Below are 24611 nucleotides of genomic sequence, written 5' to 3'. Positions count from 1 at the left end.
CGAATCTTCCAACAGTCATTATCACATTATTTCTATCATGCAAAATATTATATGTACACAGATTATGCATTACCAGTTGATTGTCAATAATGTGACCAAAGCCTTTCAGAAGTTGTGTACATTTATTACATTTTCGTAACATTTACATTGCAGTACTGCTGGACTTGCATTATTTTCTTATTGTCATGGTCAAGTTAAGGAATACGGGTTTAATATATAGTATCCTCATGGTCGTTGAGATACTGTAAGTAGAAATACATGTAGTATGTTTGGTATAAGTACATTTTGAAGAAACCGAACTCCAAGCACTCTTGTTGACTCAACCGATGGGCAGCCGTGTTAGTCAAAACAGCTACAGGTTGAGTAGATTATGTAGCATATTTTAAAGCTTAACTTATAAACTTGCTCAACCTTTCGCAGCAAGCAGTTCCATGAGCGAAACCCTCAAGAACCATTCAAATCACTCATGTACTTTTCAAGTTACTGAATTTTAAACACAACCGCCTTTTTAAAGTTCTGTCCACAGATCACAAAAAAGGTTTGTGTTCTTTCAGCGCAACGAACACAATTCACACACATTATGTGATATTAAGACAAGATAAGTTTGCGGTAGCACCATGTGAATAAATCCTTTTGTAAGTATGTGTGGTTCTGAAAAGAACCTTTTGTGGTTCTTTTCAGAACCACACATACTCAGAACCACACATACTCACAAAAGAGATTAATTCACATGGTGCTACCGCAAACTAGGCTTGTCTTAGTATCTTTCCACCATGCAAACCTTCAAATCTCATCAAATGTGATTTGTTTTCGTTTTGCTGAAAGAACACTTACCTTTTTGTGATCCGTGGACAGAACTTTAAAACGATGCATGGTTGTGTTTAAAATTCCGTAACTTGAAAAGTACATGAGTGATTTGAATGATTCTTGTACTAACAGAAAGCTTATGAATTGGGCTTGTCATATCCTAGCTTTAAAGTGGCTACATGCAGAACTTCACTAAAACAATGGTTGCGATATTTGGGTTTCGGTTTGGTTTTTTTATTGACCGTGTATATCAAAAGAATGGCTTTAAACTAGAGAACAAATGTCTCGTGATGAACTCATAAGCTGGACTTTAGTGTGATGGACTCAATTTAGTGTAATGGACACAGTTTAGTTGGGGTGATGGTGCAATTATATGGAAAATTGTTCTCAGAGTGACACCAGGAAATCCTTGAGTGGTGACTGTGTGTTGGCCTTCTCCTGCTTGGCCCCGGCCAGCATCCGCTGCAGTTGCTGGTGCTTCTGCTTGTTGAGATTTCGCGCCTTTCTGGCGGAGGCTGACAGCGTGCCGGCAGGGGTGACACCGGGGGATGCGCGGTGCCCTTGCGCTGTCGGTGTGGTGAACGGGAATGCGAACTTCCTGCGGATGAGAAAACATATCACTGAATATTGATTATTTTGGAATGTCATTATTTTTAATTTTTTTTAATAATGCACAGTGGTGTAAATGGAAATAAAATGTGAAAAAATCGTACGCGCAAGGCGGTTCAATGATTTAATTCAAGTTCGTTGCGCCATGGTGGTCAAAACTTTAGGAAGAATCTAAACTCTATTTGTTGTGGCGTTCTTTCTACTGATTGAGATAAGCTAACGGACTGAGATGGGTTATGTATCATCAGCTAATCTTTTTTTGTTAAAAAAATTCCAGTGTTGTTACTGTTGTAGTCCAATCATGATCCCAGTCCCAGGTTTATTTAGATTACCGTGGCACTAAAAACGTTCTGTGGAATCTAAAGTATCATTGAAACTCGATCCAGAACTAAAGAAAACTTTCAAAGTTTTTGTTGTTCTGCATTCAAGTTTACTATTAAAAGCTACCGGCACTGTTTGTAGAATGTTTGCCTCTGGCTCGGATCTAGACACAACTATAACACTTATCTTATCCAACAGTCTCAAATGAAACGTATTAAATCAAAGGGCTTTGGGCCATCCCCACACCTGCTTTGTTGGGCTTGCTTTGGAGTGAAGTCCCACCTGGGTGTGACAGATGTCCGGGTGTCCTGTCCTCCCGCTTGCTGCGTCTCCTGCTGATGTAGTCTCCTCTTCGCGGCTAGCTTCCTGCGTCCCTCCTGCTTCGGTTGACTGCGGTGTCGCTTGCTGCCGGGAATCTTAGCCGTGGCATTACAAGCTTGGCACTTGATTGACTGGGAGTCAAGAACAACGCGGAGATCGAATTAACGTCTTCAAACAGAATAATGTATGTACATGTACAGTGTATTCACTAAAACATTTTCTTGAGGAAACACTATTATAAAGCCGACTACCGAGTCGATATATACATGTATGTACAATGTAAGTCTTCACCATTTTTTTTTTAAATTGAACTAGATCCATCGAAATCTACCAGGTCTTCTAGGAACGGGAAGGATTTTGTAAAACCGAGAAAGGCAAGGCCCAGCCAGCCAGTATTGTTTGTGAGACTCGATATCCCTTGAAAATTTTAAGTACAAACATATCTGGAAAGTGGTGATTTTTGCAGAATTTGGAAAGGCAAGTACGGTATTTGGCAGAAAAGTCCAGGGCGGTTTGAAATAGCTCATGGGAATACTAGGCGAGTCATCGAATACTTTGTAAGACATCATACTGTGGGTTCAGGTAGCCAACATTTCGCCGACTAGGGGTATACAAAAACACGACGCGAGTAAATAGAGCACAATCTTGAATAAATGTTTCCCGACGCATACCAATTTGGTCTGACTCTGTTCCCATCGTTTCAATTGGCTAGCCTTCTGTTTGGTGAGACTGAGCAGTCCACGAGCAGTCGCCTTCCTCTTGGAGTTGGCAATGCGTCTGGAGAGGCGAAGCTTCGGGGCGAGTCTGGCTGAGTGATTGCCTGGCCGGATGAGATTGAAGCAGTGGGGGCAGTACAAGGAAGATGCGGCTTGACCGTCTAAGTGAATATAAGGGAAAGGGTCCAAGTTTGTCGATTATGGTTACCAGGTCTGGGACGAGGGCGATTACCCTCATAATTTAAGAGCATCACGAATAGAATTCATTAAACTATCGGTGTTACGTTTTTAGTGATGATCCCACAATAATGATGATGATATTAATCATAATAATGATGATAATGTTAATCATAATGACAACGTCGACGATATTGAAATTCAATGAACAATGTACATGTACATGACAGTGTATTTTTCCTAACTCTCCTTATTTATTAAGCATCAACAGGTGTTTAGAAGGGTTTTGCATTAGCTAGGGCTCAACTACATGCACATGGGGTTTGTTGCTGACCTCAGTGTGCTTTTGATACGATGCATGAAACCTTAGTGGGTTGCGGCACATATACAGTGGACTTTGTATGCGTTAAGGAAAGTTCCCCGCAAAAGTGACAAGGACTCAGTGGCTTTAATACATGTACGTGTCTAAACACTAAAACACAACTCTCTAATAAGTGCAGAACTGCCGCCGTAATATTAGAGGAACGTACGCAGAATAGGCCATTGAAGTGGAAAACAGTGTCTAACAAGTACATTCCTTGTAATAATCCATCAGTCCTTCAAGTCGCCAACGCTATACATGTAAATTACTCCACTTACCAACAGTGGTGTTTGATGATGACGTTCTATGAAACTTTGATCTAAAATAAAACATAAATGACGTAACATAGACAATTATGACGGGGCTTTGTGGAGCATCTACATGTACATGTACAAATAATGAACAATTCCCTCCCTTTCCATGCCGAAACGAGGCACGACATAAAACTGCTGCCGCCAAAGATTGATACAAAGTCATGTACATGTACATTGTACAGTCAACTCTCATTATCAAGAGCACTTTTATCAAGAGGTTCTGCTTATAAAGAGCAAATTCTGAAGTCCCAAATCTCAGGTTCTCTTCGTGTTTCTTTGTTTCACTGACCCTTTATAACAACTTTCCCGTTATACAGAGGTAATTTGGGTAGTCCCATCGACCTTGTTATAACGAGAGTCGACCGTATATGTACTTTACTTCATGGCAATCGCTTATTCTGGTCTGCCATTTGCATGAGAATATCTGTTATCTTAACCTGCCCCCCCCCCCCCCTCCCTAAATATGATCAAATCAATGTTAGGTTTATGATCTCAAATGAGCACAAAAATAGTGTTTGGGAAACGAAATTTAATTCATGGACGTCAATGTTTTATTTGATCACTTTTAACGCAAAATGAAATATAAAACAAGTACATGTACAATGTACTTGCATGAAGAAACAAGACACTATACCCATGTTCTAAAGATATCGGCGGAGGTTAATTGTCGGCCCTCTTTACGATATTTTTCGATGGTCATGACATTACGAGTTTTCGATGAAATTAAAACTAAACACTCCAGCAATTCGAATACCAGTAAATGCTAAACAATCATTTAAAGTATCCCTCAGATGACCTCAGTGGAAATGAAATATGAAAGAAAGTTCCATAAAACACGGACACAACTTCGTATCTAGTTTTTGCATAGTAATGGTAATAACATTCGAAAATGGAAGTATGAAATAAATATAAATTAGAACGTCTATATCGACGGACAGAGTAAGTGAAATTAAACTTGAAAGGGATAAAAATAAGATAATCTAAATGTATTACTAGATTACACACTGAAGTAAGAACAGTTTATGGCTAGACGGAGGCAGCTTTTGATTGAAAAAGACGTCTACGGCAACTCGGATGTCCGGACAGTCTTCTGAAGCGTAACGACCGCGTGTGGCGGTTCAATGCACGGTGTGCCTCGGCCTGGAGACCAAGAGCGCGGGCTGCGGACATGAAGGTCGGTATGTAAGGGGCGCTGTAACTTGGGTAAATCTGGGAGATCTCAGAGAGTTGGGTGAGGGCTGTCAAGATCATAGCTCGCACCTCGGAGTAGCTTTTGAGGTTGGGCTCGGGTCTGGCTGTCGAGGTGAGCTGATTCAACCATCCTCGAACGGTGCATAGAGCTGAGGTTGGGACATAAAAGTGAGAAGAGGAAAATTGTTAACCACTGACGAAAATTTATTACAAATAGTTCCAGGCATGCATGGAGGAATAAAGAATGCTTCGACCAAGATAAGGGTGGAAGACTATCATTCAAAACTTGACAAACTTGGAAATTCTAAGAAGTGTCCTATAGCCTAAAATGTATGTTGGAAGAGTTCCCAGTTACAAACCAATAGCTCGTTTCATACCTCAGTACGGTACATGACGTAACGGTCAAAGGAAAACACATTCTAAGATACTGAACACATTCAATGTTTTCTTACTGCAAACTGTAAAACAGACGTCGAATTCTTGTTTTCATAACACCTAAGTAAACTTGAACAGAAGATCCGAATATGCCTTCAAGTAAATTTTCATAAACATTGAGATGCTTTGATTGAATGGATTCAATCTTTACCAAGTTTGGGTGCAGCCTCCTTTATCCCAGGTACGGTGTTCAGCAGGTGCTGCCTTATGCACCTCACGGAGGCGTCGCAAGGGCCCATCCAACTCCTGTAGCTCACCCGACGTCTGCGCTGAACGCTGCTCCTGATGTAGCTTGCGATGGCCGAGGAGATTTCTTTGAACCGGGAGGGTAGATGACCACGTAGATACGGGGCTCGACTGGTGGAAGGATCTGCCTCAGGGCTCTTGGATGCCGACCACTCTCGGATGCACCACTTGTGACTGCAATCGCAGGAGGCGGGTGGGGGGAGAGTTGGTCGTGCACGAATGAGAGAGTCGATGGAAGGTGCGGTGTCGTTGCTTTTGAGTAACGAGCGCTTGACCTCTGCCGTGCTATCTTGGTGGGATTGGCCCGGCTGTTCGTCATTTTTAAGACTGTTCTCCATCTTGTCGCACATCTTGACCGGGACATGTACTGCTTCTCGAAGAGCGAATCGAGATCTGATCAATCTACGAGATTGTTGACGCTATCTTCGTCTTTGAAACTACAATGGGTGCACTGGAGTGCGGATCAAACGCCGCTTGCCGTGGGCGTGGGTAGTTATCAAAAGGACCGGCCCGAACTCACAGAGAGTAAACCGGGCTCTGATGTGCCGACCAATTAGCGCCTTTGCACCAAGGCAAATGATGGAGGGCACCGAGGCAAATTATGGAGGACACCAATGTATGTGAGGACACAAAAAAAGCAAAATAGTACCCACCTTGTCTGTACAATCCAAGCTTGAAAAAAAAAAAACCCGCGTCGCCGCATCACTTCCGGAAATTTGGTCTGACCAGAGACCGAATATTTTTTTTTTTGCCTAAAAAGGAAGTCAAAAGAAACATCTGGTACCCAGTCTCTGTTTCTATATTATTTCCTCGACACATACCACCAGACTAGCTACAGTAGTCAATCTTTTTCAACAAGTTGGGCATGTACCAGTATAGTCTTGGGCTTTAAATTGAAATCACTTGGCTGCAGTCTCATTATTCTCAATCATAATTATAGTAATTACCTCAAACATGGCTTGTGAAATAAATGAAAAGAATGTTGCAACCTGACGCTGCTTTTCTCCATATACATCATTCAATGAAGATCTGTCATTGCAAAAATTTCCAATTGAGTTAGGAAACACTTGCAAAATTGTCTTGACTCTCCATAGACTTTGTACACAACCGTTGAAGTAGCGTGTCTGAGGTTGCTACATTCTTTCCAAATAAATTACTGAGAACCTTATCTTTGCCTTGTGTCTTTGTGGACATTTTGAGAATCTTGTCCGCTAAAGAGTTAGTAAAGTTGGCCTGACTTTCTTTTCTGTATCTGTACAGCTACGTTGCAGAAACCTATTCAGGTATCATGATCGCAACGGAGTATAGGTACTCAAGGCACTGGGAGTTATGTTTATTATTAGATGAATGAATTACATGAGAAATATGAGACCCATTACATGTATGTAGCACCTTATAAAGGTTCACAAGGTGCTGTGGCCACTGCCAGAAACACCGGGGCGAACCCTGGGTTCTTTAACGTGCCTTATACAACACGGTCTTTACTTCCAATCCTTAGGACGAAGCAATAGTGGTAAAGTGCCTGGAGTAATTGCAGATGCAGAATACTGCGCCACTCGGAAATACACCCCTAAAATCTCTGGCTACGCGGTTGGAATCACTGGAAAAGAAACAATTCCAGTCCATTGCCAGCTACGCGGATACTGAGTGGGGGTCCATTATTTGAGAACGAAGCAACACAAAAGGAATGGGAGTTGCTGAAATTTTTTTAAGTCCAAACCAACTACCCTGTTGCCGGCTACGCGGATACGGAGTGGGAGTGCAGTGGAGCATGACGCACGTACATGTAGTGCTGAGAAGGTTTATTGAGGTCAACCAACCGTGACTCCGTAGCCGGCTACGAGGTGGATAGATTGAGTGGCGGGATATTCTGCATTTGTGCCATGTGCCTTGCTCAAGCTAGAGCACAAGCACCATGTTCCCACGCGCGGTCAGGATTCGAACCCATGTACCACGGCACATGAACACCGTAACAATTGGACCACAGCACCCGACTGTTTTGCATGTATTCTGCAGCATGGAGCTATATGTCTGCACTAACTGATGGTCCCATTGAGTCTGGCTTCTGGCATGTCAGGTGTCATGCCAAAAACTGTCCGGCGCCAATTTGTTTTGCAACAATCGACAATCGGGGACCGGTTCCGGTCAAATATACACTAGCTGCCTTCGGCAATGTTCGGCTTCTACTTCTATAGTTATCATGTTATACTGGCCTACTCACATAAAATATTTTGATAGATGTGGATTCTTCTCGGCATAGAGATTTCCGGCAGCCCATAGGAACCTTAAATTTTGTTGCTTTTCACTGCCTATTTGCTCACGTTCGTGGTCTGCCGCCATTCCGCCTGTTTACGTTTGTAATGCGCGCACTCAAATAGGCAAACACGTGCACTCTGGATATCAAAACCTCCACGCGCCAATAAAGAGTCAATGTACCAGACCAATTTTGCCCGACTAATATCTCTCCTGTTTTTACAAAGATATATTTAAAACCAATTTTAACTCAGTATTTACAACGGAAAAAATTATAATAGTTTCAACTATTCTTTTTCGGAAACTTTGATGGAGAAACTTGTCCAAATTTTAGAGTAAATGTGGTTTTTGACTTGGAGATTAAGCAACAAACAAACAAACACTTCAAAATGGCGGCCCCCATGTTGTTTACCATTTTTCTAGGAGTTTTCGTTAGAATTGTTCTATTTAACTCCTCCCTGGCTTCATGGCTAGCAGATAGAGTAGAAGTATCAACGCCTTTAACATCGTGGAAATCAGGTAAGCAAGAATAGTAAGCATTGTGTGTTATTTGAGATAAGATTAAGGAAAAAATAAAAAAGCATTCGCAAACATGGCAAATAAAAAAACTGCGCTGCATGCTGCATGTGCAGTACGCACAGGGAAGTACGCCGTGGCTATAGTTACGGCAGTCGACCGTCTGGTTCCCTGATCTAACAATTTCGACGTCAGGATCTTTTGGTCTGGGAACCCTTTAAAACGTTAAAACTAAAAGTAGGTAAAGAAAGGTAACATTACTTTTTTAACTGGAAAGAATTTTGCAACCTGATGCTGCTTTTTCTTCATTCCCGATCACCTCTATGCAAAAATTAGTGTTATAATAATAGATATAAATATGGAACTGAGAAACATTTCCAATTTTGATAGGAAATACTTAAAAAAATGCTTGACTCTCCATAGACTTTGTACACAACCGCTAAAGTAGCGTCAGGTTGCAACATTGTTTCCTTTTAAAATTCTCTAAAATCCTAGACTAGAGTCGATCCCGGTACCTTCAGCCATAGCATGGTCATGATGGTAGTCCGTTTATCCAATTGAGCTACCAAAACTCGATCTGGTTGGAATTACAGTATATATACATGTGATATAGATGTGCAATGTTTTTCTTGCAATGCTGAAGTAACCATGGCCATTGAAAATAGTGTTACGGCTGCCGTAATAATACAGCGGAAAGAATATTACAACCTGTTGAACCTGATGCCACTTTTTTTCTTCAGTGCATGTTTTATATTAATAAGGTAGTGGATATTTTGCCGGAGGTAACGCCGGCAAACTAACGTTTACTAAAGGTTTGCCGGCGGCAATCCATATCAACAGAGGGCGCTGTACTCTTTAAGATAGGGCTGAATTATAACATGTATTAAATTCCCACTAAAGTTGTGTAGCACAATCGGTGCACTGGTTAAGCAATTGCTCTAGAGAGTGGGATGTCCTGAGTTCGAATCCTGATCCCCGTCACATTTTTAAGGTTTTTTTTCCCATCCCCAAATAAATAAGAATTTTCTTCTTTTATTATTTTAATATGTCTCAAACATTTTATTGCAGAGTATGACTTTTTCTTTTTCAGATTTGTGGCTCTGGAGGATTTTTTTTAAAGGGAAATAAAGTCCGAAATTATAAAATGGTCTGATTACCATCTTGTAAATACAAAGTTACAATAATAATAATGGCATGGAGCCAGACTAAAATTTGTCACCGGAAAATGTTTTAAGTACAAAAAAACAGTAACTGCGCATGTTCAGTGCATATCCGGCAAACTAACGTTTACTGAAGGTTTGCCATCTCCGGCAAAATATCCACTGCCTATTAATAAAGGTCAGTCGTTGCAAAAATGTTGAAAAGTTATTAATCTGGGACTTAGAAACATTTCCAATTTTGTTAGGAAATACTTCAATAAAATTCTTGATTCTCCATAGACTTTGTACTCAACTGCTGAAGAGGCGTTTGGATACTACATCCTTTCCTATTAAAAGCCACTACGTAACACGTATTGTGCGAAGAGAAAAGCACAGATAGTATTGTATGCAATCAGCGTTGCTCGGCATCTACATGTAAACATATAAACATGGCAGTATTCTCCATGAATGATGTGTCGAATCAAAGTTGAGACATTCCATTCTTTGGTATATTGTTATAATTTATTGGGGCTGATTATGTTTCAATGATTTTGCTTTATTTACAGTTATAGAAGGAATTACCTTACTACAGAATGGCATCTCGCCATATGCTGGAGATGTATTTCACGAGGTGAGTATTATATGATAATGTATCTTAACCTGCAGTGATTAGTAAAGTAGCAAAATCTACAATGAAAACTGGAATATGATAATTGTTGTTGACAAATACAAGAAATACTGTTCATAAAACACGGAACTATAAGAGGATTATCGGTATCAATATCAATTGGTAGTAATACCTAAAAATACTTTAAAAAAAATTCTGATGGAGTGTCATGGCCTAGCTGTTTCAGAGGCAACAGTGACGTGGGTTCGAGCCTGCCGGCGGACACTTGTGCCCTTAAGCAAGGCACTTAACCATTATTGCTTCGTCCTTCGGATGGGATGTAAAGCCGTAGGTCCCGTGTGTTGTATAATGCACGTAAAAGAACCCAGTAAACACTTATCGCTAAGAGAAGGGGTTTGCCCCGGTGTTTCTGGCCTCCTGTATAAACTCCCACGTGGAGTATTTAGGAGAAGAACCAACCAAGAACCAAGAACATGTAGCTTCTAAAAGAGGTACACCATGTTTTTCCCCAATTCTTCAGTAGTAGTGAAAAAAAAAAACAGGCTTGGTGTTGTATCTCCATTGTTTTAATTAGATATGAGTTTTAGATTAAGCTGCATATGGGTGTGGAATTAAGCACAAATATGAATTGATGTTTAAATTTTGTATTTTTCCTCTTACAGACACCACTTGTGCTGTATTTCTTCCACCATGTGCTGTCTGTAGGACCATGGCTGGTGCCCACAGTCTTCGTTCTACTGGACCTCATCACTGCCTGCCTGCTGCATGCAGGGGCAGGACACTGCTTGACGTACCTTGTAAGTTGGTTAGTTTGTTACAACAGATGTGCATTTCCACATTCAGGGTCATTCCGATCACAAAGGATCAAAGAAATTGTTACCCTCCTAGTTTGTCTGAAAACTCACTGGTAACCCTAGCCCTGCTGAATCCAACAGGATCCAACTATATCATATACCCGTTGGAGCCTGTTGGATTGAGCAGTAAACCCCTGGTACAAAATTTATGCATATTCAGAGTTGGATTCTGTTGGGCACTGATAAATATTACCGCCAAGTTGGACTCTGTTGGTTCCAGCAGACAACTAAAAATTTATAGGCACAGCTTGATTCTGTTGGATTGAGCTAGAAGGAACCGTTGGACTCTGTTGGATTGAGCTAGAAGGAACCGTTGGACTCTGTTGGATTGAGCTAGAAGGAACCGTTGGACTCTGTTGGATTTAGCAGGGTAGTCATGTGGAACCCTTGTTAAGAGAAGTGAGGATGATTTATTGAAGAAGCACATTTTTGAGGATTCAGGAATTTCTAGTTAAAAATGCCTTCAGAAAATAGCTATTTTGAACATACCTCAAGTTCTTGAAATTCTCATTCTTCTTTGTAACGTTTCCCTACGTGACTGTCCTCATGTCTTGCCAATTTGGGCAACAAATTAAATGTGATTGTTTAAAAAGTCCCCCTTTGATTTATTTTTTTTCTTTAAAATCTTTTCGTTTAGTATGTTTTTAAGTTTTAACGTTGTTTGGATTTCAAATTATGCATTAAGGCCAAAAAAAGAAAGAAAGATGTTTAGCACCCTGCCTTTTTGAAAAAAAAGGAAAGAGGAGACCCCCCTTTTTTTTTCTTCCAAAATGGCCGCCCGATCCGGCTATTTTTCAATAAGGCCGCCAGGTTTTTTTTTAAATGGCCGCCATTTGGACTCAGGAAATGACATACCAGCTTTATATGGGCTAGATGCAACAGACAAAGAGGCCAAAATGATGTCACTGTTTAAAATTTATCATTATTGGGGTTTAAAAAAAAGGGGGAAAAAGGAGGGTGCCTGCTCAAAGGAAGTGGGAGGGGACGCTAAACATGTTTTTTTTTAATTTGATCTTACAGCTTTTGACTCAGTCAAAGGAAAACAGGATATACTCCAAGGATGCAGATAAGCTTCTGATAAAGAGATCTGATATACTTGATTTGCCTCGGCTGGTAGCTTCAATGTGAGTATTATAATTCTGCTTTCTGTTCCTCAATAATACTGCAATGTTTCCTTGTACGAAATTGAGCTGTAACTTTTGTGCTCCTTTGATTGAAGGTGATCCATACTTTAGAAAATCATCCAATTTCCAAAACTTGTAAAATAGGTCAATTTCTAGGTTTGTTGCATGCCTTCTTTAAAGACCATGAATCAGTTTGAGTCTTTTGTTATAATTATTAAGGAACCAGGTTTTCCTTTCAACTTCCATTTGTTTATGTTTTTTCCAGTTACCTGTTGAACCCCTACACCATAGTCACCTGCGTGGGTCAGTCCACTATAGTCGTGACTCATCTTGCAGTTGCAGCAGTCTTTCTGTTTACAACCAGAGGTATGAACAACTTTGAAAAAGGGCACATGTGTGCTCCATCTGGGCCAAGGTTAAATGAAACTCAGCAACTCAATTTCTGACTTTGTCTCCGATGGACTATTGTAACCCAATTAATGAGACATTGCCTGAGTTTTTACTAAAAATGTTTATGTGTTGCGCAATTGTTTTCAGAAATATAACTTGAGAATTTTATTTTCTACTGTTGCTCAGGGCACAGGTTTGCAGCTACATTGGCCTTAGCAGCAGCAACATACCAATCTCTGTACCCAGCAATGACGGTAGTGCCTTGTGCAATGCATCTGGTCATTTTAAAGGTAAACTTTGAGTAAGACGGCTGTTTGCTACTAGCTGTTTGTCCTGTAAAAGAACTATTACGAGCATACCTCGTGTGAGCTGTATTCAAGCTACTGGGTGTGTGTGAGGTGCATGCATGCTGTGGATTTTCACTGGTCCGGGTGCCAAGATTCCCAATATAGGATTTGGTTCACGTTGTTGATGTTGCTGTCTACTGCCCCGGCAGCTTGACATGGCGTTCCTGGGGCTGGTTGCATTAGAGGAACAACATCCAAATGCAGTCTTGTGGTACCAACTGCTATATCAGTTTCAAACTGGCAGGCCGTGGCTTTGTCTGAGTATGTCCAACAGAACCCTCTCTGTCTCTGGTCCAACGTCTGATATATCTAAGTATACATAGAAGTTTGTGACATCATTTCATTCCGAAATCTGGACTAAGATTTTATTTGGTCAATTTTGATGTCACGTTTTTGTAATACAACAACCTGTACCTCAACACGACACTGACTATCAAAACTGTTAGTAAAATGCTACTCATCGTGAGTGTAATGTTTACGTGTGTGGGGAGATCGCATCACACACGGGGTCGCGCGTATAGAAGGCGCCCGCTGATTGGTCACTTTCTCGAGGTCACATGCAGGCGAGTTGCAAAATTAATTGCCTAAAGACTAGCCATGGCCAAACTGTAAGATGTCTGCACTAGCAAGCAAGAGGTCATTCTTTTAGACTTCTTGCAAGCTCAGAGTATGTATATGTAAAGTGCTAATGAATTACATTAGTGAAGGGCATGGCTAAATCTTCAATTGACCAGGGTAATAATATTAAATGTTCCCACTAAAGAATTATACTCACGTTGATCACGGTTATCAATAAAAGGTAATTTGTTTCTCTTTTTCTCATCTTCTCCTAGGCTCAGACTGGATCCTCCGTTGTCTCCTACCTCAGTTCCTCCTCCATCAAGTCTTACATCTCCACTACCGTGATGTTCATCTTCTGGCTGGGATGTCTTCACGGACTGTCTTTCCTCATGCTGGATTCCTGGGACTTTCTCTTCTCCACTTACGGCTGCATGTAAGTCCCAGCCTGTTGTGGTGTGTCGCCTGGGATTTTTTTACAACTGCTTATCTAGCTCCCAGAATAATGTTTTTGAAATGGTATCATGCTGAATGGTATCACATGTCATCCGATGAAAACTGGGGTGCCAATGAATGTTTTCACTGGATGACGTAATCTTGGCCGTAATATGGTTCATATTTCATGTGAATTTGATGTCATGAAACATTTGCAGTCAGATATTTTATTTATCAAAATGTGCTCATTTAATTTGCAGTACCAATTTTTGCTGTGATGCTGAACATTTGCATTGACATGTACTTTTGCAAATAAGAACTCGCCTCTCTCTGTCAGATTTACTCATTACATGGCCAGTGAGTTTGCACTACTTCCCCAAATAAATAATGCTGTTTTTTTTCTTCCAAATATCTTAAACACATTCTACCAGAGAGCATAGACTCAAACGTTTTACCAATGAATTTCTTTTTGACATTAATGTTTTTACCTTAATTGAGTACCGAAGTGTGACGTCATTTTGAACCGGGAAGTGTAGTGCAAACGAATGGAGTACGCAGGTGTGTTGGTTCATGGGCTGAATCCCGCGCTAATGTCTTTTACACACATAATTGTGCGCGTGATGTATTCACTTCGGTACTCTATAGCCTTGGTCCAAATTGCTTGGTTACACCTTTCATTGGCAGTGCATTCAGCTGCTTTCGTTGGCACATGTGGAATTGCCGGCTGTAGCCAAGTTTTTTCTTAAAAAGGAAACTCAGTTTTCCCTTTGTGGTTTATTTAGTAAAGGACACTTTTATATCTACAGTCGAGTCTCGTTAATACAAACTCTTCGGACCTAGCCAAATTGTTTGTTATATCAGAATTTTGTATTAAGAGGAACATCAGTCTCATTCATTGTGCACATAAATGCACAGTCGGGACTAAGGCTTTATGTTTGTTATAACCAGAATTTTGTATTAACAGAGTTTGTACTAACGAGATTCGACTGTATTACATTTTGTATACATCAAGAGCATATTTCATCTCCTCAGCCTTACAGTGCCCAACCTCACCCCCAACATGGGGCTGTTCTGGTATTTCTTCACCGAGATGTTTGAGCACTTCCGTCACTTCTTCCTGTGGGTGTACCAAATCAATGTCTTCATCTACACGGCGCCACTGGCCATCAAACTAAGGTAAATAGTATTGACAGATTTGTGACAGCTTGGCTAAGGCCAACAAAAAAAATAAGTCGGTCTCTGGTCAGCGCGCGCGTCGATTTTAATCATGCGCGTTAATCTTTTTTTTTTTCAAAATTTTCCGCGGTAGCTCCAACAGTGCCCTCTATTGCCGCACCTCCTCAATTTTTTTTTACCAAAGAGCACCAAGGAATGGGAAATTGCACCAAGGCAAATGATCGAGAGCACCAAGGCAAATTATGGAGGACACCAATGTACATGAGGACACCAAAATCAAAATAGTACCCCACCTTGTCCGTACAATCCAAGCTTGAAGAAAAAAAAAAAAACCCCCCAAAAAAAAAAGCCGCGTCCCCGCGTCAGTTCCGGAACTTTGGTCTGACCAGAGACCGAGTATTTTTTTTTTTGGCCTAATAGAGAGCTTGACAAGAGTGCCCTCAGAGTGGACAGGTCCGTGTTCTTCTGAAATATGCATGAGTTGACACTTTTCATTGTTTCTGAATTTACATAACAAAAGCTGCCCACAGTGAGAACGCTCTATACAAACATTCTAAGTGAGATGTGAAATGTTAGATGTTACATGGCTTATAATTCAGGGAAGAGTTTGGCGCGCAGGTTATGCGTACTGCGCGATGTGGCACACCATGCAGCTGTGCCAGTGTATTGTGAATTTAGGAAAAAGAAATTCTGACTCACTGGTAGTATTGCGCATGCCTACGTCAGGATGGTGAATGTTCAACCAATAAAACGGGAAAAGGCACCGGATTTCGTAGGAGTCCAAATTTTACGTGACTCTGGAAAAGTGTTTAAGACCAGCCAGCCGGTCTTAATCAACCATTAAAGACTGACCTCGTGACCGGCTCTCGACCAATAGGAATGGGTAAACTGTCTTAGGTATTATGAATGCAGAATTATAAATCTATCTATTATCTTTCTATTTTTGTTAACAGGAAGCACCCGCTCTTTATGATGTACATTCAGTGCATCATTATAGCCATCTTCAAGTCCTACCCAGCATTTGGGGACACATCGGTCTATCTGGCCCTGCTCCCGGTCTGGTCTCATGCCTTCTACTGTAAGTACTGCCAGTATTGTGAGCACTTCTTGTGGGTACTGGCTACATGATTTTCCAAACCTCGGCCTCGTTTATGGCTTTGCATTCAGGAGACTTTTTGGCCCGAATCTTAGGGTATTCCAGCTCAATACTGGTTCCATTTTCTGCTTTACGGACAGTCCAATGTTTTGAGAATTTTCATTTGATTTAAACATTGAAGGCATCTAATTAATTAAAGCCAGAGATGAGGCTGAACTGAAGAAGAAGCCGAGGTTTCGTAAACATCTAGGCGGGCTTGAGTTGTGGGCTACTACTGCGATTCTTCTTGAGTTGATGTTAGTGTTTTCAAGAGAGCCTATGCTGTAAAGTAAGCCACTAGATCTGAAAATGACCTTTGATAGAAGATGAGTCTAGCCGATGCAGAGCTTAGTACACAGACCTTTCTGTATAAAATCTGGACAACCATTTCGTTAGTTTCTCTTTCATTTTGTAGATCTACGTAACAGTCTTGTGGTGGGAGTCATGTTTGTCCTGTCCTCCATCTTGGCTCCCATCTTGTGGCAGTTGTGGATCTACTCGGGAAGTGCCAATGCCAACTTCTTCTTTGCCTTCACTCTGGTCTACAATACCGCCCAGGTAAGAGGCAGGAAACTTTCAGGTTTTTCAGCATGTTCAGCATTTCTTTTTAGTGGGCGGCTCAAGGATGGGACTTTGAAAGGTGATGTTGGGGCAGAATTGTTGTTGATTCCTAAGTCAAATCACAAGTCAGTCATAATTAAAATGATAAGCATGTCGAAAGTCAGGTCACAAGTTAGGTTACAAGGCAAATCACAAGTCAGTCACAAGTCAAAACAATGGGCTGGGGTAATAACACTGATGTACCATGCCGTGAGCACCTGCTTGATGGATTTGTACAGGTTATGGGCTTCGTGCACCCCCAAAAAGGGCGTTTTTTGGCCACTTTTGAGAGCTTTTGAGTTGCATGAAATACTCACAACTTCCTGGAAGTGCCAAAGCTATCAGCCACAGTGTCTTCACGTGAGCGTCAGGCATCGTTGGCGCGTGTATGCATTCAAATCAAACTTGCGGTGGTCTCCTAGACTAATCCCCGCCACCAATAACTTTGGATCATTAGAAGTACGCAGTGGATGAACCGGAAACCAGTCTCTCCCCGAACTCTTCTTTTCTGGCCGTTGAATGCATGCTTGTGCACAGAGCAGATAAACCCATATTCAAACACTTCACTTGCTCTGGTTCTGTCCCCATTCAGTTGACGGGAACAATTTGGCAAAAATGTGATTGTTGATTCTCTCATTTCTATAGATCTTTCTTGCCACCGATGTCCTGTATGCCTTCTTGAAGCGGGAGTTTGCACTGGTTAATGGAATGAAGCCAACAGACAAGGATGGAAATACTCAACAGGCAGTATTGCAGTAAAACGCATACAGGCAATGTCGTCTTACAATAAAAACTGTTGTATATATTTATAAAAGTTTTCACATTTAAAATAATCCGCAAACTCGAAAGCAGTTTTTTCCATTAACTTGAGCCTCTGACATGAAAGTTAAAAATTTTGTAGAAACACATTGCACAATGTTTTTTTTTAAAAGGAGCATGGAATGTCATAGTGTGCAAGTTCTCTATTGGGACCGTGGACCATAACTGCTCAACTGTTGTAGTCATTAACCCTAAAAGGGCCGGGGGGAGGGGGGGGCGGAAACTGCCCCCCCCCCCTCAACTTTTTTTGCGATAGCCTTGAATTTTTTTTTTTTGCGACCCGAGCTGTTATGAATTTTTAGCCTCGAGCCTTGCACATCTTTTGATATCAAAAACATAACAATCAGACCACGGGTTGCCGCACAGCTTATTGCCGCACAGCTTATTAAATAACATTCTTCAAAACTTACTTATAATAATGACGTTCTCCAAAAATATCACTGGAAGGAAAGCCATCAGTCAGTGGAAAGTTTGAATTCACAGAATTAGTACCCACACTCTGTTAATTTTTGTAAATATAATTAGTTTTGGGATACCAATGGACGGAAAGTTTCTGCATAATCTTTTTCTAAAGAATAAAAATTTGTACAGAGAAAATAAAAATTGTTAATTTGTAGCACATGACCGAAGTTTAAGGTAATAATTTAAAAAGAGCAATTTCATGAGCACTCCTGTGAACCAAATTGCATTGATCAAAATTTCTTTGGTTTTGGATGGGATAAAAGGATCTCCTCTGTGCCCCTTGACAGTCTTCCTCCTTTACTTGAACAATTAGCATTATTCATTGAGTTACATCGGCCCCGACGCAAATTCCATCTTACGAACAGCATTTGCAAACACATGCCCCCATAGCCTTCAAAACCAACCCACTGAGAGGTTTTGGGGATATTTCAATTTGGAAATTGAGTGAGGCAGTGCCCAGTCACTGATACTTTACGCTGAACTTGGTGCCCATTGGAGGCACTTGGAAGAACAAATGATGTGCAATTGTCTTCTCCTTTGAAAGAATCAGGGTGGTGCCCAAGAAAAAGTTAGGTTGAAAGTTAAAAGTTCAGGTTCTTTGGTTAATCCACTGGTGGCATGGGACTGCTGGGAGGCGTGCTGGTCGGTTCAAACCGAGACATTGGTTCACCGTGTTCGTGGCTCTGTTGATACGGGTTGGGCTCGAGTTCCCGTGGTTCGTTGACAGTGTTCGGTAAAGTCGTCTCGCAAGAATAATCCGGTGCGACCGGTGAGGACACGCCGTCCGTGCGAGCGTCCGGATAATGAGCCACCGTGGCCTCGTAAGATGGCGGGGGCTCCTGCGGTATTTCGGGCGGCTTCCACGGGCTACTGCTGTAGTCTGGCGGCTCCAGAGCGTGCGGTGGTAGACTAGGATCAATCTGTATCCCGTTGACTATGAAAAGCCCGGAGTTGCCCCGCGGTATCGGGTAGCGGAGGGAGTCTGTCGGGGTCGCAACGTCCAGAGAGCGGACCCGGTTACGGTGCGCAGTGAGCGCGTTCTTCTGCCGGTGGTGGATGTACCGAAGGATCATTAAGGCACATGCTACGATGACACTGCATGCTATAATGATCCCAATGATGGAGCTCATCTGCAAGGAGATGATATCTGTTCGAGAACAAATCAACGTTACAGTTACAGTTGTAAAACACGCTTGTCTGACATGATCGTCAGTAAAAGTTCGTTATAGCACTACAAATAGGGCTGCAAATGGCTCCCTTTTTTAAATTGGTCTTAAAAATTACAGTCACCAAGAGAGGCATTTAAAAGCCCTGTTAGTAGGGCTAAAGTTCGTTGATGCTGTATTTAAATTTCATGTCGATTTTTTCCCCTTCTACTATCGTCCTTCGGAAGAGACCTTTTTCATGACCTTTTAGACACCTCTACCCTTGTCACTTCATTTGGTCTTCCAAAAAATACGCCCTGCTAGCGAAAATTGTTGTACAAAAAGTTGCTTCCGTTGGAAATGAGGAGGGGGACTCTCCTTACTGAAAAAATGTGATAGTAAAAAATTGATGTGCTGAGTAAACAATAGACTGATCTAATAAGCCCCGCCCAGTGACGCTTTTAACCAATCACAGCCGTGATTTATGTCAAACATATACGTGCGTGCATGCGCGTATGACGCGCGCTTCTGGAGCATCTGGTGTGGCCATAGATAGGTGTGGCATTCATAGATATAGAATAAAAAGACTCGGAGAAGCACACGTGTTGTAACAACACATGAGTGCAGTGGGCGGGGCTTAATGGATCGATCCTTTTCATTGGTCACATTTTTAGCAATGGCAATTTTCTGCTCACCGGATGGAGGGTCCGGAGGCGGGCTATCTGTCTCGCAGCTCACGGCAACATCCTCTGAGTGCAGGCAGTTGTGTTCTCCCCAGCCGTTGTGCGGACAGTGCGTCAGGCGGGACTCTTGTCCCCTGCAGTGGAGATTGTCCAGCAGAATATCTCCCGTGTGAATCCCGTAATCTGGGAAAATAATTATTTTGGTCGGTTGAGCGATATACGGTTATTATGCAAAAGTAAAAAAAAAACAGTTCATTGTAACCCGACCGGTACATTGAGAGAGTAGCGACAAGTATATATTTGGACGCACTGATAGGTCAAACTCAGATAGATTTCCTCATTCTTGGACCAAATATGGCGTCCAAAATCGGTACCTCTCATGTAGCTACCACTGATCTCCATTATCATGCAGATCGGTGATCGCAACTCTCTCTATAGATTGTTTGCGCTGCATCCATCTTTGAGGGTTGTCCTTTTGTTCAACAGGGACGTCATGTTTACGCATGGGTAGGCCTCTCGTGCATGCATTGTTAGTGTTAAACATAAAAGAGTAATAACTAACTTCTAAATGTGGTTGATTTTGCCGTATTATGCCTGCACAGTTTGTCTATCTCTGTTTGTTGTTCTGACCTGTACTGTCTGATGACAATTCTACTCCGTCGTAGCCGAGTTGTCTGCAGGCAACTCTGGCTGCGTTCTCGTTCCAATCATCATCGCACACGGTGCCCCAGACACCGAGGTGGTAGACCTCTAACCGGCCGGCCCACGCCGTGCTACCACCCGTCAGTCGAAGGTCTCCGTCCGCTGGTACATGGTAGGAGAAACAAAAACACGGGTGAAAGATACATGCTTGATATTTTTGTGTGCGGTCAATCTTCAGAATTGTGCGGGGAAACTTTACAATGCGGAAGAATCTAAACATTAAAATTTGCAAAAAAAGTCATCGATATGGGATAAAACTCAACATTGAAAACGTCTGAAATATTATACAGTTTCTCTATCAGCTTTTTAGAAATTAGAATCCAAAGTTACCTGGAGTATGTTCTGAATTACAGATGACCCCGGCGTCACAGTCGTGGCCGCTGCACAAGTCGTCAAACCATCCGTCTCGTGCGCACTGAGCCAGGTTAGTCTCCGTCCCGTGACATCGAAGCCCTGATATGTAAACAGGGCCCGTGAAGTCTGCGCCGAATAGAGTCTTGGCGTCGATGGCCACCTTAAATGTCAACATTTCGATAACATTTGATTTATTTTAAAGGATTCCTGGAACGAATTGTCGACTCAAAAGGCAGAGACGTTCGATTAACTGAATCTAGCCATTTACTTTTCTTCAAGACGTAAAAACAAATATAAAAGGCGCTGTTTTTACTCGATGGTTGAATGATGTTTGTTCGCAATACTGGGCTTCTCCCTTCACCGACGTAATTTTATAAGCAATGAATGTAAAATCGTTCGTCTGTGGAGCTTGCCAGGAGTCGTCCTCAATGGACACCATTTATCTTATCTAGACAGTAACCAATTTCTGAGGGTTAAGATATCTTGAAAACAATCGAAAATTTGGTATACCAGTTATGAACGTTTTTATTGAAAACTTATCAACGAAAATCTTATGGAAGGCAAGTTCACCGTTAGTGGCTCAAAATTGTGGGGTGCTGTGGTCCAATGGTTACGGTGTTCGACTCGTGGGTTCGAATCCTGACCGTGGGAACATGGTGCTTGTGCTCTTGAGCAAGGCACTTTACCATTATTGCTTCGTCCTTCGGATGGGACGTAAAGCCGTAGGTCCTGTGTGTTGTGTAATGCACGTTAAAGAACCCAGTATCGCTTATCGTTTGCCCCGGTGATTCTGGCAGTGGCTGCAATATGCGCCGCAGTACCTTGTAAACCCTTCTAAAGGTGCTACATAATGGGTCTCATATTTCTCATAAACTATTATTTACCTTTCTTTAATAATAGACATAATTTCCGAGCGCCTTGAGTACCTAATTGTTGGTAGATACGTGCGCTATATAAGACTTCGGTGTTATTATTATTCAACATTTAAAAGAAACAAAATTTTCATTTTCTAACTTTGCTTAAAAAAGTTGTATCGCACCTGAGCTCCCTGGAAGCCAAGTTGTCCACACGCCACGTTAGCCTCCTCAATACCCCAATGGTCGCTGCATATCGTGCCCCATGCACCGCTATGGAAGACGCGTACAAGCCCCTCGTACGAATTGCTGCTACCGTCCAAGCGAATCGTTACGGCGTCTATTAATAGTAATAAGGGAAAAAGATCAGATCAATAATCTCTAGGGAGCTGAGATGGTATAATGATGTAAAGTGCTTTGATCTTAATTAAAAGCGCTTTACAAGAACCCGTTAATATAATTACATGTATTATTAGTATTAATAAATCAGTGACCAAAGACAAGATATATCAGGAATATACTCCAGGAAATAACATTGGAAAGGTTATTTTGCTTTTTCATACTTAATTACTTTAAATTTAATGTTGTGACGTCCCATGAATGTATTTTGCTGTCAATTTGTGTTTCTGCCAGCCGAAATGAAACAGCTACGACTGCAGAAACATGGCTATATTTTTTTCTGAGAAAACTGAGGCCAGCGTTATTGACTGCTTGCCATTAAAAACCAGAAATATGACGCTTATACGTGTATATATTTAGAGTAAGATCAACATTTTGGAACCGAAAAAATCAAAACAGCACTCATTACATAAGGACAACAATCAAGCAGTAAATGTCTTATGCAAGGCCACAGTCCTTTTGCGGTCAACTCCTTTCCTACCATGTTTTACACTCTTTTGTCACCGTTTGAATCATGATTAGAGTAATCAAGGAAATTGTCATCTTACCTGTTTGATCGTAAGCCTGGCAGACAACACCCGCAGCCGTATCCCCCAGCTGACACCCAGACACCACACCCCACCCGTCAAAGGGGCACTGGTCCAGCTCCTCCTCCCCACCCTCACACCTCACCCTGTCCATCCAGTACGCCCCACTCCCCGGGGGAAAATCCCCACCCCAGGTGGCGTTCTTGGCCGTGCCGTAGCCCAGCTGTCGGCACACCACGTACGCGTCGTTCATGTCCCAGCCGTTGTCGCAGACTCTACCCCAGGTGCTGTCCCGGTAAATCTCCACTCTACCCTGGTAGATTGTCGAGCCGCTCACCAGTCGGACAGAATGCTGGTCTGTCAAAAAAATACATAAAATTTAAAAACAAAATCTAAATTTAACATCACTATATTAACATCAATTAAAATACCCCAATGTTTTAACGCTGAAAGCGACTTTCTTTTGGAAAATCAATTTGTCATGGAGTGATGTTGCTGGAATTCTATGGTTAGGCCCTACTGAATTGTGGAAGAAGAAATTTCAGTTTTGTCCTGAAAATAAGTTTCACTGCATTTCTTTTAATACCAAAATAATCTTACTGATAGAAACACGGCGCGAACTGTTATTGAAGAGCATATGGTCAAATTAAAAAATATAAAAAAGGATTTGTCAGACTCTCAACTTAAGAGGTAAAATAGTTGTTTGTGATGTTTATTAGGGAAACTCTGTTTTGTGTGTTTAGTAATCACTTTTTAAGTTCTAGTTTTTTTGCAATTACGAATACGTTCCATTTCGAAATGTTGCTTTAGGCCATACAGTGTGCGCATATTGTTTGTGAAAATGACGTAACTCTTGAAATTTTGTCATATTAGTCCAAAAAGAAATCTTACCTGGATTAGTTTCTCCAGAAATTAACCCAAATGTCCAGAAAATCGATAAACAAACTAACATCCCGAGTCTGAGACCATGAGTCCGTGATGGCGTCCCACCCATGACGACTTTCTCCTTGTCACTTTTCAACCCAGAATAAGACTAAAACTTCAAAAAAACTTGCAGTGACTTTCCATTGAGTTCGTGTCCAGTTGAGCCTCTGCCGCCTTCCAGCCGCATCTTCCAACAAGCATGCTTCCTTGTCAGTCCAGTCACATTACCAATCTAAGGGCAAGTTTGGTTTTAATCATGGAGCTATCTCCCTTGCTTTAGCAAGTCACTGTTTATTCGTCAACGACAATAAATATTCCAAATCGCCATGAAAGCTCCCCATTACACATCCTGTTTCGTTGTATAACATTCATGTCATCGCGAGTTGATGGTAATAATCCGAAAGCACGCTGTCCTTTTGCAGTCCTCACAAGCTGTCCAAAACAATCTCAATTCAATCATCAAAACGGTTAAGCATTCTTTACAACTGCTTTTGATGACGTCTTCAAATAACCATCCAGTTCGTCCATCCACTCATTACTTTTGCAGACTATAAGAAACTGTATGTTCAAATATTATAATTAAACCGCCGTCGTTATTTCATTTCGTCGTGTAAGCTGTTATAGTTTGCTTGGTCATCTTGCTGTACGTCACTGCGGGCGTGTATAAGGCTTCCTTGAATAAGGCTTCCAAACACCTTACAAAAGTAATTGTCTTGCGGGTTTTGTAGCTCCTCCACGAACACGCATAATTATGTACATGTACGTTGTAAACAGCTCATCTACAGCGTTAACTGGATCAATAGATCTATCATGGCTGCCCGAAGTCGATCCCCCGTGAAGGTGCAGTCAACAAACCGCCGAGTTGTCCAGAACGCTTGAGCGAGCTCTTTGTTGGCAAACCTACTGTAATGGGCAACGGCAACTAGGGTAAACACCAAAGTGAATCCTTAATGTAGATCAATATTTGTTCGCTCTCCAAGCATTTTTACTCGGAGGACGCAGCAAGCAACTGACATTAGCTCCATTTACAACTACATAAAAACGCTGTTTTCTTTATTTTAAAGGTATATGACGAGTAATCCTCCAAAA

The 24611-nt window shown here is 41.6% G+C and overlaps 4 protein-coding genes across 5 annotated transcripts; 1 reads left to right on the top strand and 3 right to left on the bottom strand.

Moving 5' to 3' along the window:
- Positions 1–1048: 1048 nt before the first annotated feature.
- LOC119737338 (UPF0711 protein C18orf21 homolog) lies at positions 1049–7865 on the bottom strand. 2 transcript variants are annotated; one of them, XM_038211612.1, is made up of 5 exons: positions 7720–7865; positions 3591–3631; positions 2730–2935; positions 2020–2189; positions 1049–1405 (listed from the first exon to the last, which is right to left on the bottom strand). In XM_038211612.1, the coding sequence occupies exons 1-5, from the start codon at positions 7836–7838 to the stop codon at positions 1195–1197; spliced, it is 747 nt and encodes a 248-aa protein (XP_038067540.1). In that variant the 5' UTR covers positions 7839–7865; the 3' UTR covers positions 1049–1194. The 2 variants fall into 2 exon arrangements, with proteins under 2 accessions (XP_038067540.1, XP_038067542.1); XM_038211614.1 differs by lacking the exon at positions 3591–3631 and having other exon boundaries at positions 7720–7834.
- Positions 4155–6063, bottom strand: LOC119737337. The gene is made up of 2 exons (XM_038211611.1): positions 5404–6063; positions 4155–4966 (listed from the first exon to the last, which is right to left on the bottom strand). Exons 1-2 carry the CDS (start codon positions 5846–5848, stop codon positions 4653–4655), a joined length of 759 nt encoding a protein of 252 aa, XP_038067539.1. The 5' UTR covers positions 5849–6063; the 3' UTR covers positions 4155–4652.
- A 237-nt stretch (positions 7866–8102) lies between the features above and the next one.
- On the top strand, positions 8103–18093 carry LOC119737336 (phosphatidylinositol glycan anchor biosynthesis class U protein-like). The gene is made up of 11 exons (XM_038211610.1): positions 8103–8270; positions 9973–10037; positions 10697–10831; positions 11909–12012; positions 12278–12378; positions 12589–12692; positions 13583–13743; positions 14775–14918; positions 15872–15996; positions 16469–16611; positions 17299–18093. Exons 1-11 carry the CDS (start codon positions 8141–8143, stop codon positions 17410–17412), a joined length of 1326 nt encoding a protein of 441 aa, XP_038067538.1. The 5' UTR covers positions 8103–8140; the 3' UTR covers positions 17413–18093.
- Positions 17430–24572, bottom strand: LOC119737334 (scavenger receptor cysteine-rich domain-containing group B protein-like). The gene is made up of 7 exons (XM_038211609.1): positions 23490–24572; positions 22620–22955; positions 21858–22012; positions 20795–20978; positions 20393–20566; positions 19775–19945; positions 17430–19081 (listed from the first exon to the last, which is right to left on the bottom strand). The coding sequence occupies exons 1-7, from the start codon at positions 23590–23592 to the stop codon at positions 18537–18539; spliced, it is 1668 nt and encodes a 555-aa protein (XP_038067537.1). The 5' UTR covers positions 23593–24572; the 3' UTR covers positions 17430–18536.
- Positions 24573–24611: the final 39 nt, after the last annotated feature.

Source organism: Patiria miniata, unplaced genomic scaffold, assembly GCF_015706575.1.
Source record: "Patiria miniata isolate m_02_andy unplaced genomic scaffold, ASM1570657v1 HiC_scaffold_3, whole genome shotgun sequence".
NCBI classification, from domain to species: Eukaryota; Metazoa; Echinodermata; class Asteroidea; order Valvatida; family Asterinidae; genus Patiria; species Patiria miniata.
This window is presented reverse-complemented; position numbering and strand designations above follow the sequence as displayed.

Coding starts and splice junctions, on each gene's coding strand:
- LOC119737334 (XM_038211609.1), bottom strand. CDS start 23,592: ATGGGTGGGACGCCATCACGGACTCATGGTCTCAGACTCGGGATGTTA. Junction 20,979..21,857: donor TTGGCTTCCAGGGAGCTCAG/GTGCGATACAAC, acceptor TTGACATTTAAG/GTGGCCATCGACGCCAAGAC. Junction 20,567..20,794: donor TAATTCAGAACATACTCCAG/GTAACTTTGGAT, acceptor ACCATGTACCAG/CGGACGGAGACCTTCGACTG.
- LOC119737337 (XM_038211611.1), bottom strand. CDS start 5,848: ATGTGCGACAAGATGGAGAACAGTCTTAAAAATGACGAACAGCCGGGC. Junction 4,967..5,403: donor GGAGGCTGCACCCAAACTTG/GTAAAGATTGAA, acceptor TCCCAACCTCAG/CTCTATGCACCGTTCGAGGA.
- LOC119737338 (XM_038211612.1), bottom strand. CDS start 7,838: ATGGCGGCAGACCACGAACGTGAGCAAATAGGCAGTGAAAAGCAACAA. Junction 3,632..7,719: donor CATCTATCAAAATATTTTAT/GTGAGTAGGCCA, acceptor GTTTTATTTTAG/ATCAAAGTTTCATAGAACGT. Junction 2,936..3,590: donor ATCATCAAACACCACTGTTG/GTAAGTGGAGTA, acceptor ATATTCACTTAG/ACGGTCAAGCCGCATCTTCC.
- LOC119737336 (XM_038211610.1), top strand. CDS start 8,141: ATGGCGGCCCCCATGTTGTTTACCATTTTTCTAGGAGTTTTCGTTAGA. Junction 12,379..12,588: donor CTTTCTGTTTACAACCAGAG/GTATGAACAACT, acceptor ACTGTTGCTCAG/GGCACAGGTTTGCAGCTACA. Junction 12,693..13,582: donor TGCATCTGGTCATTTTAAAG/GTAAACTTTGAG, acceptor ATCTTCTCCTAG/GCTCAGACTGGATCCTCCGT.